The 15,353-nt window shown below is 39.1% G+C and overlaps 1 protein-coding gene across 1 annotated transcript in view; it reads left to right on the forward strand.

The window, feature by feature from the left end:
* SPAST (spastin) overlaps nucleotides 1-15,353 on the forward strand; it is a 106,535-nt gene that overhangs the window by 64,532 nt on the left and 26,650 nt on the right. Inside the window, exons 7-9 of the mRNA XM_040429454.1 lie at nucleotides 4,309-4,402; nucleotides 14,369-14,443; nucleotides 14,539-14,610. Coding sequence (XP_040285388.1) covers nucleotides 4,309-4,402; nucleotides 14,369-14,443; nucleotides 14,539-14,610 — 241 coding nt within the window. The remainder of the gene's footprint in view (nucleotides 1-4,308; nucleotides 4,403-14,368; nucleotides 14,444-14,538; nucleotides 14,611-15,353) is intronic.

Genomic DNA, 15,353 nt, shown 5'->3' on the forward strand with positions numbered 1-15,353 from the left:
GAACTGACAAACAAAAAAGTTATGGCTCTGGGAAGGCAGGGAGCGCAAAACAAAAACACAAAAAAAACTAAAAAACTCTGGGGGTGAAAGGGTTAAATCACCTCCCTTTCCCAATTTTACATATTAAAAAATATCAACAATAAAAAAAATAAACATATCAGACATCGCCGTGTCCAAAAATGTCAGAACTATTAAACTGCCCCCCGGGGAGCCGGGTAAATATATTCAATGTGAGGGGCCTGACATATGTGGCGGGTAGAGTTTATAGGATTGGATAACCCCTTTAAAATATTTTTAAAAAGTTCCTGTGTGAATGCCATAATGCAAAAAACAATAAAAACATGCAATTCAACATTTTTTTTGTCACCTTGTCCAAGTACCAAGTTTGATATCTCCATAATCATATTTGGCAACATGAGGTTAATGTGTGGATATTTTTTTTGCATGGTATTGGTATTGAGACAACTCTAGTAATGATCTATCCTCTAGATAGGTCATCAGTATCTGATCAGTGGGGGTCTGACTTGGGACCCCTGCCAATCAGCTGTTTGAGAAGGCACCGAAACACCTGTCTCACAGTTTACCAAGCACAGCGCCGTACATTGTATAGCGGCTTTGCTTGGTATTGTGCTCATCCCCATTCACTTCAATGGGACTGAGCTGCTCTGAGGCAATGTCACCGATGAATGTGACATCACTGGTCTAGGAAAAGCTGAGAGAAGGCCGTGTCGCTCACAGGAGCACCACTGCTTTTCAAACAGCTGATCGGCGGGTCTCAGACCCCCACTGATCAGACACTGATGACCTATCCTGAGGATTATGTATGTCATTAGTACAGTCCTGATCAAAAGTTTAAGACCACTTGAAAAATAGCTAAAAAAAATCATATTTTATATTGTTGGATCTTAACAAGGTTCCAAGTAGAGCTTCAACATGCAACAAGAAGAAATGAGAGTGAGACAAAACTTTTTTTGAGCTTTCAATTAATTGAAAATAACGATTAAACTGAAACAGGCTGTTTTTCAGCTGATCCAAATTTTAGGACCACATGCCTTTTTAAAAGGCCAAATCTGTGCAAAGATGTGGATTCATTGTCATTTTCTGTCAGGTAGTCACACGTTGTGATGGCAAAGGCAAAAAAACCTCTCCCTTTTTGAACGTCGTCGGGTTGTTGAACTGCATAAGCAGGGTCTCCCACAGCGCGCCATCACTACTGAGGTGGGACGCAGTAAGACAGTCATTTGGAATTTCTTAAATGATCCTGAGGGTTATGGAACAAAAAAGTCAAGTGGAAGACCCAAAAAATGTCATCAGCACTGAGCCGGAGGATCCACTTGGCTGTCTGTCAAGACACTGGACGATCCGCGACCCAAATTAAGGCCCTTACTGGTGCTGACTGCAGCCCCATAACCATCAGACGGCATCTGAGACTAAAGGGCTTCAAAAACAGAAAACGTCTTCAAAGACCTCGTCTCCTTGAACGCCACAGAACTGCTCGTTTGGACTTTGCAAGAGAGCACCAAACATGGGACATTCAAAGGTGGAAGAAAGTTTTATTCTCTGATGAGAAATTGTTTTACCTTGATGGTCCTGATGTTTTCCAACGTTACTGGCATGACAAGCAGATCCCACCTGAGATATTTTCTACGCGCCACAGTGGAGGGGGCGCCATAATGGTCTGGGGTGCTTTTTCCTTCAGTGGAACAATGAAGCTTCAGGAAGTGCAGGGGCGTCAAACGGCCGCTGGCTATGTCCAGATGTTGCAGAGAGCATTCCTCATGACTGAGGGCCCTACAGTACACAATGCCCGCAGGACAAGGGACTTCTTCCAGGAGGATAACATCACTCTTTTGGCCCATCCTGCGTGTTCCCCTGATCTAAATCCAATTGAGAACCTTTGGGGATGGATGGCAAGGGAAGTTTACAAAAATGGACAACGGTTCCAGACAGTAGATGGCCTTCGTGCGGCCGTCTTCACCACTTGGAGAAATGTTCCCACTCGCCTCATGGAAACGCTTGCATCAAGCATGCTGAAACGAATTTTTGAAGTGATAAACAATAACGGCGGAGCTACTCATTACTGAGTTCATGTTTGGAAGTTGGATTTCTGTTTTGGGGGGGGTTTAGTTTTTTTTTGGAGGTGTGGTCCTAAACTTTTGATCAGCAGAAAAACAGCCTGTTTCAGTTGATTCGTTTTTAATTTAATGCTCAAAAAATGTTTTCGCTCACTCCGATTTCTTCTTGGAACCTTGTTAAGATCCAGCCACGCTAAATATGATTTTTTTGCCATTTTTCAAGTGGTCTTAAACTTTTGATCAGGACTGTATTAGAATCTTGGAAAACTCTTAAGTTTCAGGACCAGTGTAATTTCGGTCTTCAGGACAAGACACAAGTTTGCAGTTTTTCACACACATTAGTTTAGCAGCCATAACTTTATTTGTGATGTGTGTTGTTTTTGCTTCATTTTCATAAATTAATTCAGGTTTCATAGAATGCTGTTTGTGGAAGAATAGAAAAAATTTAATGTTTTCTCACCACCTCTGTCTTCTCTTTGTCCCTGACAGTGGGGAGACCAGTGAGTGGGCAGCCAGCTAAATACGTGGTCTTTAGAGACCTGAAATGACCTTTGTATATAGGCAGAAGATGGTCCTTAAAGCGGTTGTCTCACCTCATCAAGTTATATTTATTATCTTTATACCACTGAGTAAAGTAACTTGCTAATGTAGTTTCATTAGCAGTAATGCCTCTGGTCCCCACTATCTTCTTTCTTCTTCCTCTTTGTAGACTTCTCGTCTCTAGGGGTTACGGCCACCGTTGCAATGCAGCAGTGGTGGCCGCGAGTGCGCACTGAAAGAAAAAAAGCCGGTCTTTCTGGTGGCTGGGAATTGATGGAGCAAGTGCGCGCACGGGGCTGCATGCATGCACATTAGCTCCCAGTCCCGGCCATCTCTCAATCTCCACATTCATGTAAGAAACAGATCGCAGCAACCTCTTATCATTGGTTGTCACGATCTGTACAGTGTCTGCTCCATTGAGACTGCTAGTGATTCTGATACACTAGCAGCCTCAGGAGTGTGCACGTACAGGCAAGGGGCAGGATTATATTATCCAAGCACCGCTTGCCTGCTGCATCACTCAAAGCAGAGGCACCGCCCCACTACAGCGCGGGAATTGCCCCAGGAGCTGTGCACCAAGGACTGAAATCAGCAGGTGAGACAACCTCTTTAAGTGGTTAATACTAGCCAAGACTATTTGTATCAGCAGTGTCTAGTGCTGCCATATGATGTTACAACCCACCATTGCCTTGCATTGTTGCTCACGCAACTATTGCAGGTAATCGTTCACATTTGAAATCGTATCCTTGCGTTTTCTTAAAGGTGTTGTCTTTTGAGCGGTTTCACTGTACTCTATTTAAAAGACATTGTGATATTATTACTAATAAATAATAAATTTTTTTATATATATATATATTTTTTTTTAACCTCTTTCTGTATTAGTTTTGACTTTACAGCCTGAAATATAGCTCAATCATTTCTTGTCACTGGCAGAATATATATATATATATATATATATATAATTATTATTATATTTTTATTATTATTATTATATTTTTATTATTATTATTATATTTTTATTATTATTATATTTTTATTATTATTATTATTATATTTTTATTATTATTATTATTATATTTTTATTATTATTATTATTATATTTTTATTATTATTATATTTTTATTATTATTATTATATTTTTATTATTATTATATATATATATTTTTATATATATATATATATATATATATATATATATATATGTAACTAATAAAAGATATACCGTATTTGTTGTCCTATAAGATGCACTTTATTTTTTTCTCCACAAAGCGGGGTAAAAAATGGCAGTGCGTCTTATGGGGCAAATACTAATGAGCACTTCCATTATGGAAGTGCTTATTAGTGCTGCAGCACTGGGTAGTGGCAAATGCAGCCCTCCCCACTTCCAGGTTTTCGTTGGCTGCATGCTGTGCTGTGACCTGTGCACATTATAAAGACGTTTCTTATTTTCCTCCTCTAAAACCTAGGCGTGCCTTATGGGCGAAAAATACGGTATATCCTTTTCATAATTGCTGGGTATGATATGTTGAGGCCTCGCCATATTCAAAAATATATGTGAAAAACAAGACTATTCTTTTTACTACATCCTGCTTACACTGATGACTATGTATATTTGTTGCTGTCTTTCCCTTACATACATGTGTATTTTATATCTTAATAAACTGCGTCATTCCTATGTTACAATTTTTTTTAGTGGGCCGTCTGTGAAGTTTGCTGACATAGCAGGCCAGGAACTTGCTAAACAGGCCTTACAGGAAATCGTTATACTTCCATCTATTCGTCCAGAGGTATTTACTTACTTATGAATGTACACTGTATACCGAGGGAGGGAGTATTTTTATTATTTTTTTTAATAAATTTTTTTTTTCCCTTTTCCTATTGGGATCTTTTATTATCATTATCTAGACAAAAATTTTGTTTAAAGAATCTTTAACCCCTTAACGCAAAACGCCATGCATGTACGGCGGGGGATGCATTGCCAGAATGCATTTCGCCGTACATGCACGGCGGGCTGATCGGGCGGGCACCGGAGCGGTGCGCCCCTGATCACTGCAGGGGTCCGGCAGTTCCTAGTAGCCGGACCCCTGCTGTATCCGCCGGCATCGCTGTAAAAGCTGATGCCGGCGGATTAACCCCTTCTATGCAGCTGACCACGACATAGAAGGGGTTTGTGTCAGGTGAAGAAGTGCGTAGAGTCCCCGCGCTATTGTGGCGGTGACTGGATGTGTCAGAAGGCAGCCCGATGCCTTGCAGAGGCTGCCCAGTGCCTTGCACGGCATCGAGACCTGCCTTCTATGGGTGCTCAGGAGATCCAGCCTCAGTCTGGGGTTCCTAGGCAACCTGTTAGTGTATTACTCTGTGTAATACACTAACAGGCAATGCATTACAATACAGATGTATTGTAATGCATTGCAGAGGGGCTCAGACCCCCAAAAGTTGAAGTCCCAGAGTGGGACAGAAATAAAGTAAAAAATAAAATAAAATAAACGCCCCTTTCCCCTGATTTTATAATAAAAGAAAAAACACACATATTGGGTATCGCCACGTCCGTAACGACCCGCTCTATAAATATATAACATGATCCACCCTGTCCGATAGACACCATAAAAAATAAAAACTGCCCCCAAAAATAGTACCAATCTAACGGTCACCTCATCCCGCAAAAAATGAGCCCCTACATAGGACAATTGCTTAAAAAATATAAAAACTATGGCTCTTAGACTATGGAGACATTAAAACATTATATTTTTTATTTATTTTTCTGCGTCCTGCCGTGTGGCCATAGTTTACGACCACATATGGGGTGTTTCTGTATACTACAGAATCGGGGCAATAAATATTGAGTTTAGTTTGGCTCTTAATCCTTGCTTTGTTAGCAGAAAAAAAATGATTAAAATGGAAAATCTGCCAAAAAAGTGAAATTCTGAAATTTCATCTCCATTTTCCATGAATTCTTGTGGAACACCTAAAGGGTTAACAACGTTTGTAAAATCAGTTTTTAATACCTTGAGGCTGGGTTCACACTTGAGCGTTTTACAGCGCGTTCAAACGCGCTGTAAAACGCTCAACACATGAAAACCAATGCTTCCCTATGGCCCTGGTTCTCACTTGAGCGTTTTACAGCGCGTTTGAACGCGCTGAAAAACGCCCTACGCTCAAACAAGTTCTTGAGCTTCTTTGGGGCGTTTTGACGCGCGTTTGTGGCCATAGGACACTGCAGTCAATCACACAAACGCACGTCAAACGCGCGTTTACTATTGCAAAAAACGCGCGACAAAAACGCGCGTTAAACGCGCATATCAAATACGCTCAGGTCTGAACCCAGCCTGAGGGGTGTAGTTTGTAAAATAGGGTCATTTTTGGGTGGTTTCTATTATGTAAGCCTCACAAAGTGACTTTAGACCTGAACTGGTCCTTTAAGAAGTGGGTTTTGTACATTTTCTGGAAAATTTTAAGATTTGCTTCTAAACTTCTAAGCTTTCTAACGTCCCCAAAAAATAAAATGGCATTCCCAAAATGATCCAAACATGAAGTAGACATATGGGGAATGTAAATTAATAACTATTATGAGGTATCACTATCTGTTTTAAAAGCGGAGAAATTGACATTTGGAAAGTTGCAAATTTTTCCCAATTTTTGGTAAATTTGGTATTTTTTTTAGAAATAAAAATGAAATCATCTTATTCAAATTTACTATTGTCATGAAGTACAATATGTGACAAGGAAACAAACTCAGAATGGCCTGAGTGACACATGTCAGATTTGCAAAAATCAGTCTGGTCCTTAACCACCTCAGCCCCCCTAGCTTAAACACCCTTAATGACCAGACCACTTTTTACAATTCTGCACTACACTACTTTCACGGTTTATTGCTCGGTCATGCAACTTACCACCCAAATGAATTTTAGCTCCTTTTCTTCTCACTAATAGAGCTTTCATTTGGTGGTATTTCATTGCTGCTGACATTTTTAACTTTTGTTTGTTATTAATCAAAATTTAACAAAATTTCAGTTGTAATTTTTTTTTTAAAAAAAACGAGATCTATATATAATTTTTTCTCTAAATTTATTGTTTTACATGTCTTTGATAAAAAAAAAATGTTTGGGTAAAAAAAAAAAATGGTTTGGGTAAAAGTTATAGCGTTTACAAACTATGGTCCAAAAATGTGAATTTCCGCTTTTTGAAGCAGCTCTGACTTTCTGAGCACCTGTCATGTTTCCTGAGGTTCTACAATGCCCAGACAGTAGAAAAACCCCACAAATAACCCCATTTCGGAAAGTAGACACCCTAAGGTATTCGCTGATGGGCATAGGGAGTTCATAGAACTTTTTATTTTTTGTCACAAGTTAGCGGAAAATGATTTATTTTATTTTTTTTCCTTACAAAGTCTCATATTCCACTAACTTGTGACAAAAAATAAAAACTTCCATGAACTCACTATGCCCATCACAAAATACCTTGGGGTGTCTTCTTTCCATAATGGGGTCACTTGTGGGGTAGTTATACTGCCCTGGCATTTTTAGGGGCCCTAATGTGTGAGAAGTAGTTTGAAATCAAAATGTGTAAAAAATGCCCTGTGAAATCCGAAAGGTGCTCTTTGGAATGTGGGCCCATTTGCCCACCTAGGCTGCAAAAAAGTGTCACACATCTGGTATTGCCGTACTCAGAAGAAGTAGGGCAATGTGTTTTGGGGTGTCTTTTTACATATACCCATGCTGGGTGAGAGAAATATCTCAGCAAAAGACAACTTTTCCAATTTTTTTTTTTTTATACAAAGTTGGCATTTGACCAAGATATTTATCTCACCCAGCATGGGTATATGTAAAATGACACCCCAAAACACATTCCCCAACTTCTCCTGAGTACGGCGATACCACATGTGTGACACTTTTTTGCAGCCTAGATGCGCAAAGGGGCCCAAATTCCTTTTAGGAGGGCATTTTTAAACATTTGGATGCCAGACTTCTTCTCACGCTTTAGGGCCCCTGAAATGCCAGGGCAGTATAAATACCCCACATGTGACCCCATTTTGGAAAGAAGACACCCCAAGGTATTCAATGAGGGGCATGGCGAGTTCATAGAATTTTTTTTTTTTTTTTTTTTTTTGGCACAAGTTAGCGGAAATTGATTTTTTATTTTTTTTTCTCACAAAGTCTCCCTTTCCGCTAACTTGGGACAAAAATTTCAATCTTTCATGGACTCAATATGCCCCTCAGCGAATTCCTTGGGGTGTCTTCTTTCCGAAATGGGGTCACATGTGGGGTATTTATACTGCACTGGCATTTTAGGGGCCCTAAAGCGTGAGAAGAAGTCTGGAATATAAATGTCTAAAAATTTTTACGCATTTGGTTTCCGTGAGGGGTATGGGGAGTTCATGTGAGATTTTATTTTTTGTCACAAGTTAGTGGAATATGAGACTTTGTAAGAAAAAACAAAAACAAAAAAAATAAAAAAATCAATTTCCACTAACTTGTGCCCAAAAAATGTCTGAATGGAGCCTTACAGTGGGGTGATCAATGACAGGGGGGTGATCAGGGAGTCTATATGGGGTGATCAGGGGTTAATAAGTGACAGGGGGTGGTGTAGTGTAGTGTGGTGCTTGGTGCTACTTATTACAGAGCTGCCTGTGTCCTCTGGTGGTCGATCCAAGCAAAAGGGACCACCAGAGGACCAGGTAGCAGGTATATTAGACGCTGTTATCAAAACAGCGTCTAATATACCTGTTAGGGGTTAAAAAAAATCGCATCTACAGCCTGCTAGCGAACGATCGCCGCTGGCAGGCTGCAGATCCACTCGGTTACCTTCGGTTCCTGTGAACGCGCGTTCACAGGAAATCTCGTGTCTCGCGAGATGACGCGTATATGCGTCTAGGAGGAATGAATCGACCGCCGCCAGGACGCATCCCTGCGTTAGGCGGACGGTAAGCAGTTTAGGTGAAAAATTACCCGGTCCTTAAGTGGTATGCTCTCAAACAAGATTTATCTCCTATCCACAGGATAAATTCATGATTGCCAGGCCACACTGTGTGCCCTCCCCACCAATCCCAAGTCCTGATGGAGATAGTCATATATACAGTTGTCAATTATGCATAGTCTTTTTGGTCTTCTTTGAATGTCTGTGTGAGTTTGGATTAACAAACATTGTGCTGTATTGTTTGCGCCATTTTTATTTGGATTTTCAGAATTATATACAGTACAGACCAAAAGTTTGGACACACCTTCTCATTCAAAGAGCTTTCTTTATTTTCATGACTATGAAGGCATCAAAACTATGAATTAACACATGTGGAATTATATACATAACAAACAAGTGTGAAACAACTGAAAATATGTCATATTCTAGGTTCTTCAAGGTAGCCACCTTTTGCTTTGATTACTGCTTTGCACACTCTTGGCATTCTCTTGATGAGCTTCAAGAGGTAGTCCCCTGAAATGGTCTTCCAACAGTCTTGAAGGAGTTCCCAGAGATGCTTAGCACTTGTTGGCCCTTTTGCCTTCACTCTGCGGTCCAGCTCACCCCAAACCATCTCGATTCGGTTCAGGTCCGGTGACTGTGGAGGCCAGGTCATCTGGCACAGCACCCCATCACTCTCCTTCATGGTCAAATAGCCCTTACTTTCAAATTTTTCGGCTGACTGACTGACCTTCATTTCTTAAAGTAATGATGGCCACTCGTATGGATGATCCAATTCAATAGAACAGTAAAAGAGCAATGTTAATGTTGCAGTGGGTGTAATATGCGGCGTCCCGCTAGTACTCACTGTTCGATAATTATTAGTGTGTAATAAACACTACTGAAGCTCCGGTTCTCTGTGTCACCCAGTAGCTGTTCCCAGGTTGTCTTCCGCCTCCGGTTTAGTACGGCTCCGGGCACCGCTCCGTACAATTCAAGAGCCGATGACTTTCAAGCCTGTGTCTGCCTGCTTCCACGCTGGATTAAGTTGGTAGTCGTAAAAAAGGATGTGCTCGTTCTAAGATTGTTTAAGAGATTCGAGTTCCTGATGACTTAGCGTGCCAGGTTCTCTTAGACAGTTTTCCGGTTCTGTGGCGAACGCGTTTCGGGGCTTCACATTGCCCCTTCCTCAGTGATGAACAATCCCCCTTACAAAAGACCTTTTTATCTAAAAAGTTATGCTGATTCCAATTGTCCAATTTGGTGTTACTCCTCCTATTATTCACATTCTGATACCAATCAGTGTAATGCCGATTTCGAAGTCTTTGTCATTCTATAGAGAAACACCTCTTTTTTTCTCTCTTTGATCAACTTGTTAAATTTCCCATTCCGACTTTATATAAGTCGCTATTCTATTTATGTCACGGAGTGTGTAAATACACAGACAAAGGACATATCAACATATCGACAACCACAAATAATACTAGTCACTGTCTCTATACGAATGTACATTGGATATAAACATATAATTTAGAATAAACAAATAAATATGAATAAAACTTTGCGTCTTCCATTTCTATATGAACTAGTCAATTATGGTATAACGATAATTTGTCCAGTGCTAGATAAGTGTCTCTAAAATGAGTTATTACTGGTCATATGGATGAAACCCTTTTCTTCCTAATAATGTTATGAGATATGACTATATTAAAAATATAATTTTTTATAATAAGATAAAAAAGATATAAAAGATAAAAAAGGCACAGAGAAAACCAGAAAAATATATAATATTAAAAATAAATGTTGAAAAAATTTTTTGGGAAAAATTTGGAACACGATTTGTTCCCATCAACCATAATAATACTTCATGTTATATAAAAACAATCTATAAATATCAATATAAATATAGGTAACGGACTTTTTGAATATGGATAAAAACTCACAAAATTACCTTTAAAATTATGGTCCTTTCATTTCTTTTCGTCATATATAATCAATTGTTCTAAAACTATTTAATAATTTTGATCATTTCCAATATTTATGATAATAATAATTTTTAATAATTTTTAATAATTTATAATGATTATTAATAACTCAACTCAAATAGTTTCTATACCTTCTTGCCGACAAAAATGTTGGGGGACTCATTAGTCTTGAGCTTAGACGGTCTAAGCTCAAGACTAATGAGTCCCCCAACATTTTTGTCGGCAAGAAGGTATAGAAACTATTTGAGTTGAGTTATTAATAATCATTATAAATTATTAAAAATTATTAAAAATTATTATTATCATAAATATTGGAAATGATCAAAATTATTAAATAGTTTTAGAACAATTGATTATATATGACGAAAAGAAATGAAAGGACCATAATTTTAAAGGTAATTTTGTGAGTTTTTATCCATATTCAAAAAGTCCGTTACCTATATTTATATTGATATTTATAGATTGTTTTTATATAACATGAAGTATTATTATGGTTGATGGGAACAAATCGTGTTCCAAATTTTTCCCAAAAAATTTTTTCAACATTTATTTTTAATATTATATATTTTTCTGGTTTTCTCTGTGCCTTTTTTATCTTTTATATCTTTTTTATCTTATTATAAAAAATTATATTTTTAATATAGTCATATCTCATAACATTATTAGGAAGAAAAGGGTTTCATCCATATGACCAGTAATAACTCATTTTAGAGACACTTATCTAGCACTGGACAAATTATCGTTATACCATAATTGACTAGTTCATATAGAAATGGAAGACGCAAAGTTTTATTCATATTTATTTGTTTATTCTAAATTATATGTTTATATCCAATGTACATTCGTATAGAGACAGTGACTAGTATTATTTGTGGTTGTCGATATGTTGATATGTCCTTTGTCTGTGTATTTACACACTCCGTGACATAAATAGAATAGCGACTTATATAAAGTCGGAATGGGAAATTTAACAAGTTGATCAAAGAGAGAAAAAAAGAGGTGTTTCTCTATAGAATGACAAAGACTTCGAAATCGGCATTACACTGATTGGTATCAGAATGTGAATAATAGGAGGAGTAACACCAAATTGGACAATTGGAATCAGCATAACTTTTTAGATAAAAAGGTCTTTTGTAAGGGGGATTGTTCATCACTGAGGAAGGGGCAATGTGAAGCCCCGAAACGCGTTCGCCACAGAACCGGAAAACTGTCTAAGAGAACCTGGCACGCTAAGTCATCAGGAACTCGAATCTCTTAAACAATCTTAGAACGAGCACATCCTTTTTTACGACTACCAACTTAATCCAGCGTGGAAGCAGGCAGACACAGGCTTGAAAGTCATCGGCTCTTGAATTGTACGGAGCGGTGCCCGGAGCCGTACTAAACCGGAGGCGGAAGACAACCTGGGAACAGCTACTGGGTGACACAGAGAACCGGAGCTTCAGTAGTGTTTATTACACACTAATAATTATCGAACAGTGAGTACTAGCGGGACGCCGCATATTACACCCACTGCAACATTAACATTGCTCTTTTACTGTTCTATTGAATTGGATCATCCATACAATTTGCTCCAACAGTAGTATCATTTCTTTGGGCCAGGAACCCGATTGTCCTACAAATTATCTGATACCAGCCGTGCTTTATTATTCGTTATTTTATTCTTATTTATTGTTTAATAATCACTATTTCTAATTTCTTTTAGGTTCTAATGCATTATTATATTCTATTGTCATTTTATTGACTTCCAGACAGTCGAGTTTATCACAGTGTATTTTATTGTATTTTAGTGATCCATTTAGCCATCAGCTATATTAATAAATACTAATAAATTTTGAATTTAGTAATCAGTATCGATTTTATTCGTGGTTCTACCTACAGTGTGAGTGCCCAGTATACCATTTTATATTGTTTTACTTGTAAAGGAGGGGCGAATCCTTTTTTACTGTGAGCACCTCCACCTGTGGCCTCACCCACTCCTGTGCGTCTCATAAACTTCTATTCCAATGATGGCCACTCGTTTTTCTTTACTTAGCTGCTTTTTTCTTGCCATAATACAAATTCTAACAGTCTATTCAGTAGGACTATCAGCTGTGTATCCACCTGACTTCTCCTCAACGCAACTGATGGTCCCAACCCCATTTATAAGGCAAGAAATCCTACTTATTAAACCTGACAGGGCACACCTGTGAAGTGAAAACCATTTCAGGGGACTACCTCTTGAAGCTCATCAAGAGAATGCCAAGAGTGTGCAAAGCAGTAATCAAAGCAAAAGGTGGCTACTTTGAAGAACCTAGAATATGACCTATTTTCAGTTGTTTCACACTTGTTTGTTATGTATATAATTCCACATGTGTTAATTCATAGTTTTGATGCCTTCAGTGTGAATCTACAATTTTCATAGTCATGAAAATAAAGAAAACTCTTTGAATGAGAAGGTGTGTCCAAACTTTTGGTCTGTACTGTATATATTTTTTTAAATAAAGCCTGGCTCAGTTTGACATTTTTTAAATTCATTTTAGGGGTCAGTTTTTTTTTTTCTCAGCATGCTCTAGGTATGGTAATTTTCTGGCTTCTTTCATTCTTGTGGCCTGTTCAAGACGGAATCTGACGGAAAACTATCACCTACCCGGCAAATATGCCAGGATTCGTCCAGATCTCCCATTGTGGTAACATCTGGCTACGCCGGAAGCAGAGAGCTCCGGCAGGCTGTTCTCTGCTTAAACAGCCTGACCGAGAGCAGGCCGCAAGTGTGAAACTAGCTTTAGGCCAGACACAGACGATCGAGTTCAGGCATATGGCAGTGTGAGTTCCCTTTCTGACCTCTGCTGCTCTGACAGGATTGCACTGCATTATAATGATTCAGAGTGTGTTCCACCGAGACCTGGAGTCTTTTGTATTATACTCACTGACAGCGTTATGTCAGGGTAATTCTGTAGAGTACAGGTCTCTTAGGCCCAGTTCACACATCCGTTATTTCCATCAGTTTTTGTAAGCCAAAACCAGGCGTGGAGGCTACTCGGGTATCGGGTATAATGAAAAGATTTGCACCAGTTCTGTTTTTTTGACCCGCACCTGGTTTTGGCTCATAATACTTGATGGAAATAACTGATCAAATAAGTGACGTGAACTAGGCCTTAGAGTCACACAGCAATATAAATCATTATAATGCTGTGCAATCCTGTCAGAGCAGCTGAGTTCAGAACGGGAATTTGCACTGCCACACGCAGCGAGTTTCTCATGCTGAACTCGCTTGTGTATCTCTGACCTTAGTCTTCTTAAAATGGCAGTAAATAAAAAATAGGACTAATCTAATAACATACCTTATTGCGGCCACCAAATATGTCTCGACTGGATTCAAACTCATCCTCCTCCTTTTCAAAACTGCTTGAGTGATGTTTAATGAGGGTGATGTTAATAGCTAAATGACAATTTGCTGTAATGACTGTACCCCCCACTTCTATGATGTTGACTTCATCCCAGGCTGTGTCATTTGTGTGATATTAATATCAGTATTGCATCCCTAGAGTATAAACAAGAAGTACCAGAAAGTCACATGTACAAAATGTAACAAAATCCTAATCAAGTGAGGAGAATAAACTTGAAGGAGCCCTTATTAGGTGACCCTCACTGCCCCAGCCTTGCACTTGGCAGAAAACAAATTGTTGCCCTAGGATGGGGTAGTCATGTTTGGATGGGTGAAATCACTAATTGGGTGTCTACAACAATTCATTTTGTATTGGGTACACTTTAAAAACAAGCTGTACCAAAGGTTACCTTGTTCTTATTGTGAAATGTACACAACAGCTGTACATTGAGGAGGTTTACGTCCTTCATCTTTAAATATGCTAATTACTTATGCTTGTTTGCTTCTAGTTGTTCACTGGGCTTAGGGCTCCTGCTCGCGGGCTGTTACTGTTTGGTCCTCCAGGAAATGGAAAAACTATGTTGGTAAGATTTACTGCACTACAAGTAGGTACTTTCAGTATGATTTGATTCTTATATTTATTTTGTGTTTTTTGTTTTTTCTCCTCTTTACCTCTCAGGCGAAGGCAGTGGCTGCTGAATCAAATGCAACCTTTTTTAATATAAGTGCAGCTAGTCTCACCTCTAAATATGTAAGTCGCGTACTCCTCCTGCTAAGTGTTCTTAAGGGTTGACCTATGTACATGACAGTGTATACTTAGTCTCAAATTATGCAAATAGTAATCAGGTAAATTGTCACCTTGTTTTTGCTAATATGAAATGAATCTAAAATAAAAAACAATTTTTTTTGCCGTTTTAAAATAAAGAAACCAAATGCCTAATTTAGGCTACTTTCACACCTGCGTTCAGGTGTCCGCTCGTGAGCTCCGTTTGAAGGGGCTCACGAGCGGCCCCGAACGCATCCGTCTTGGACTAATGCATTCTCAGTGGAGGCGGATCCGCTCAGAATGCATCCGCCTGCCAGCACTCATCCTCCGCTCCGCTCAGTGAGCGGACACCTGAACGCTGCTTGCAGCGTTCGGGTGTCCGCCTGGCCGTGTGGAGGCGAGCGGATCCGTCCAGACTTATAATGGAAGTCAATTGGGACGGATCCGCTTGAAGATGACACCATATGGCTCAATCTTCAAGCGGATCCGTCCCCCATTGACTTTCAATGTAAAGTCTGAACGGATCCGCTCAGGCTACTTTCACACTTAGAAATTTTTCTAAGTTATAATGCAGACGGATCCGTTCTGAACGGATGCAAACGTCTGCATTATAGGAGCGGATCCGTCTGATGAAACATCAGACGGACCCGCTCCGAACGCTAGTGTGAAAGTAGCCTTAATAAGGACTTTGCATCTCTCCTGACATACAGTTATTTGCTAAATAATAG

Source organism: Bufo bufo, chromosome 4 (assembly GCF_905171765.1).
Source record: "Bufo bufo chromosome 4, aBufBuf1.1, whole genome shotgun sequence".
In the NCBI taxonomy this organism is placed as follows: domain Eukaryota; kingdom Metazoa; phylum Chordata; class Amphibia; order Anura; family Bufonidae; genus Bufo; species Bufo bufo.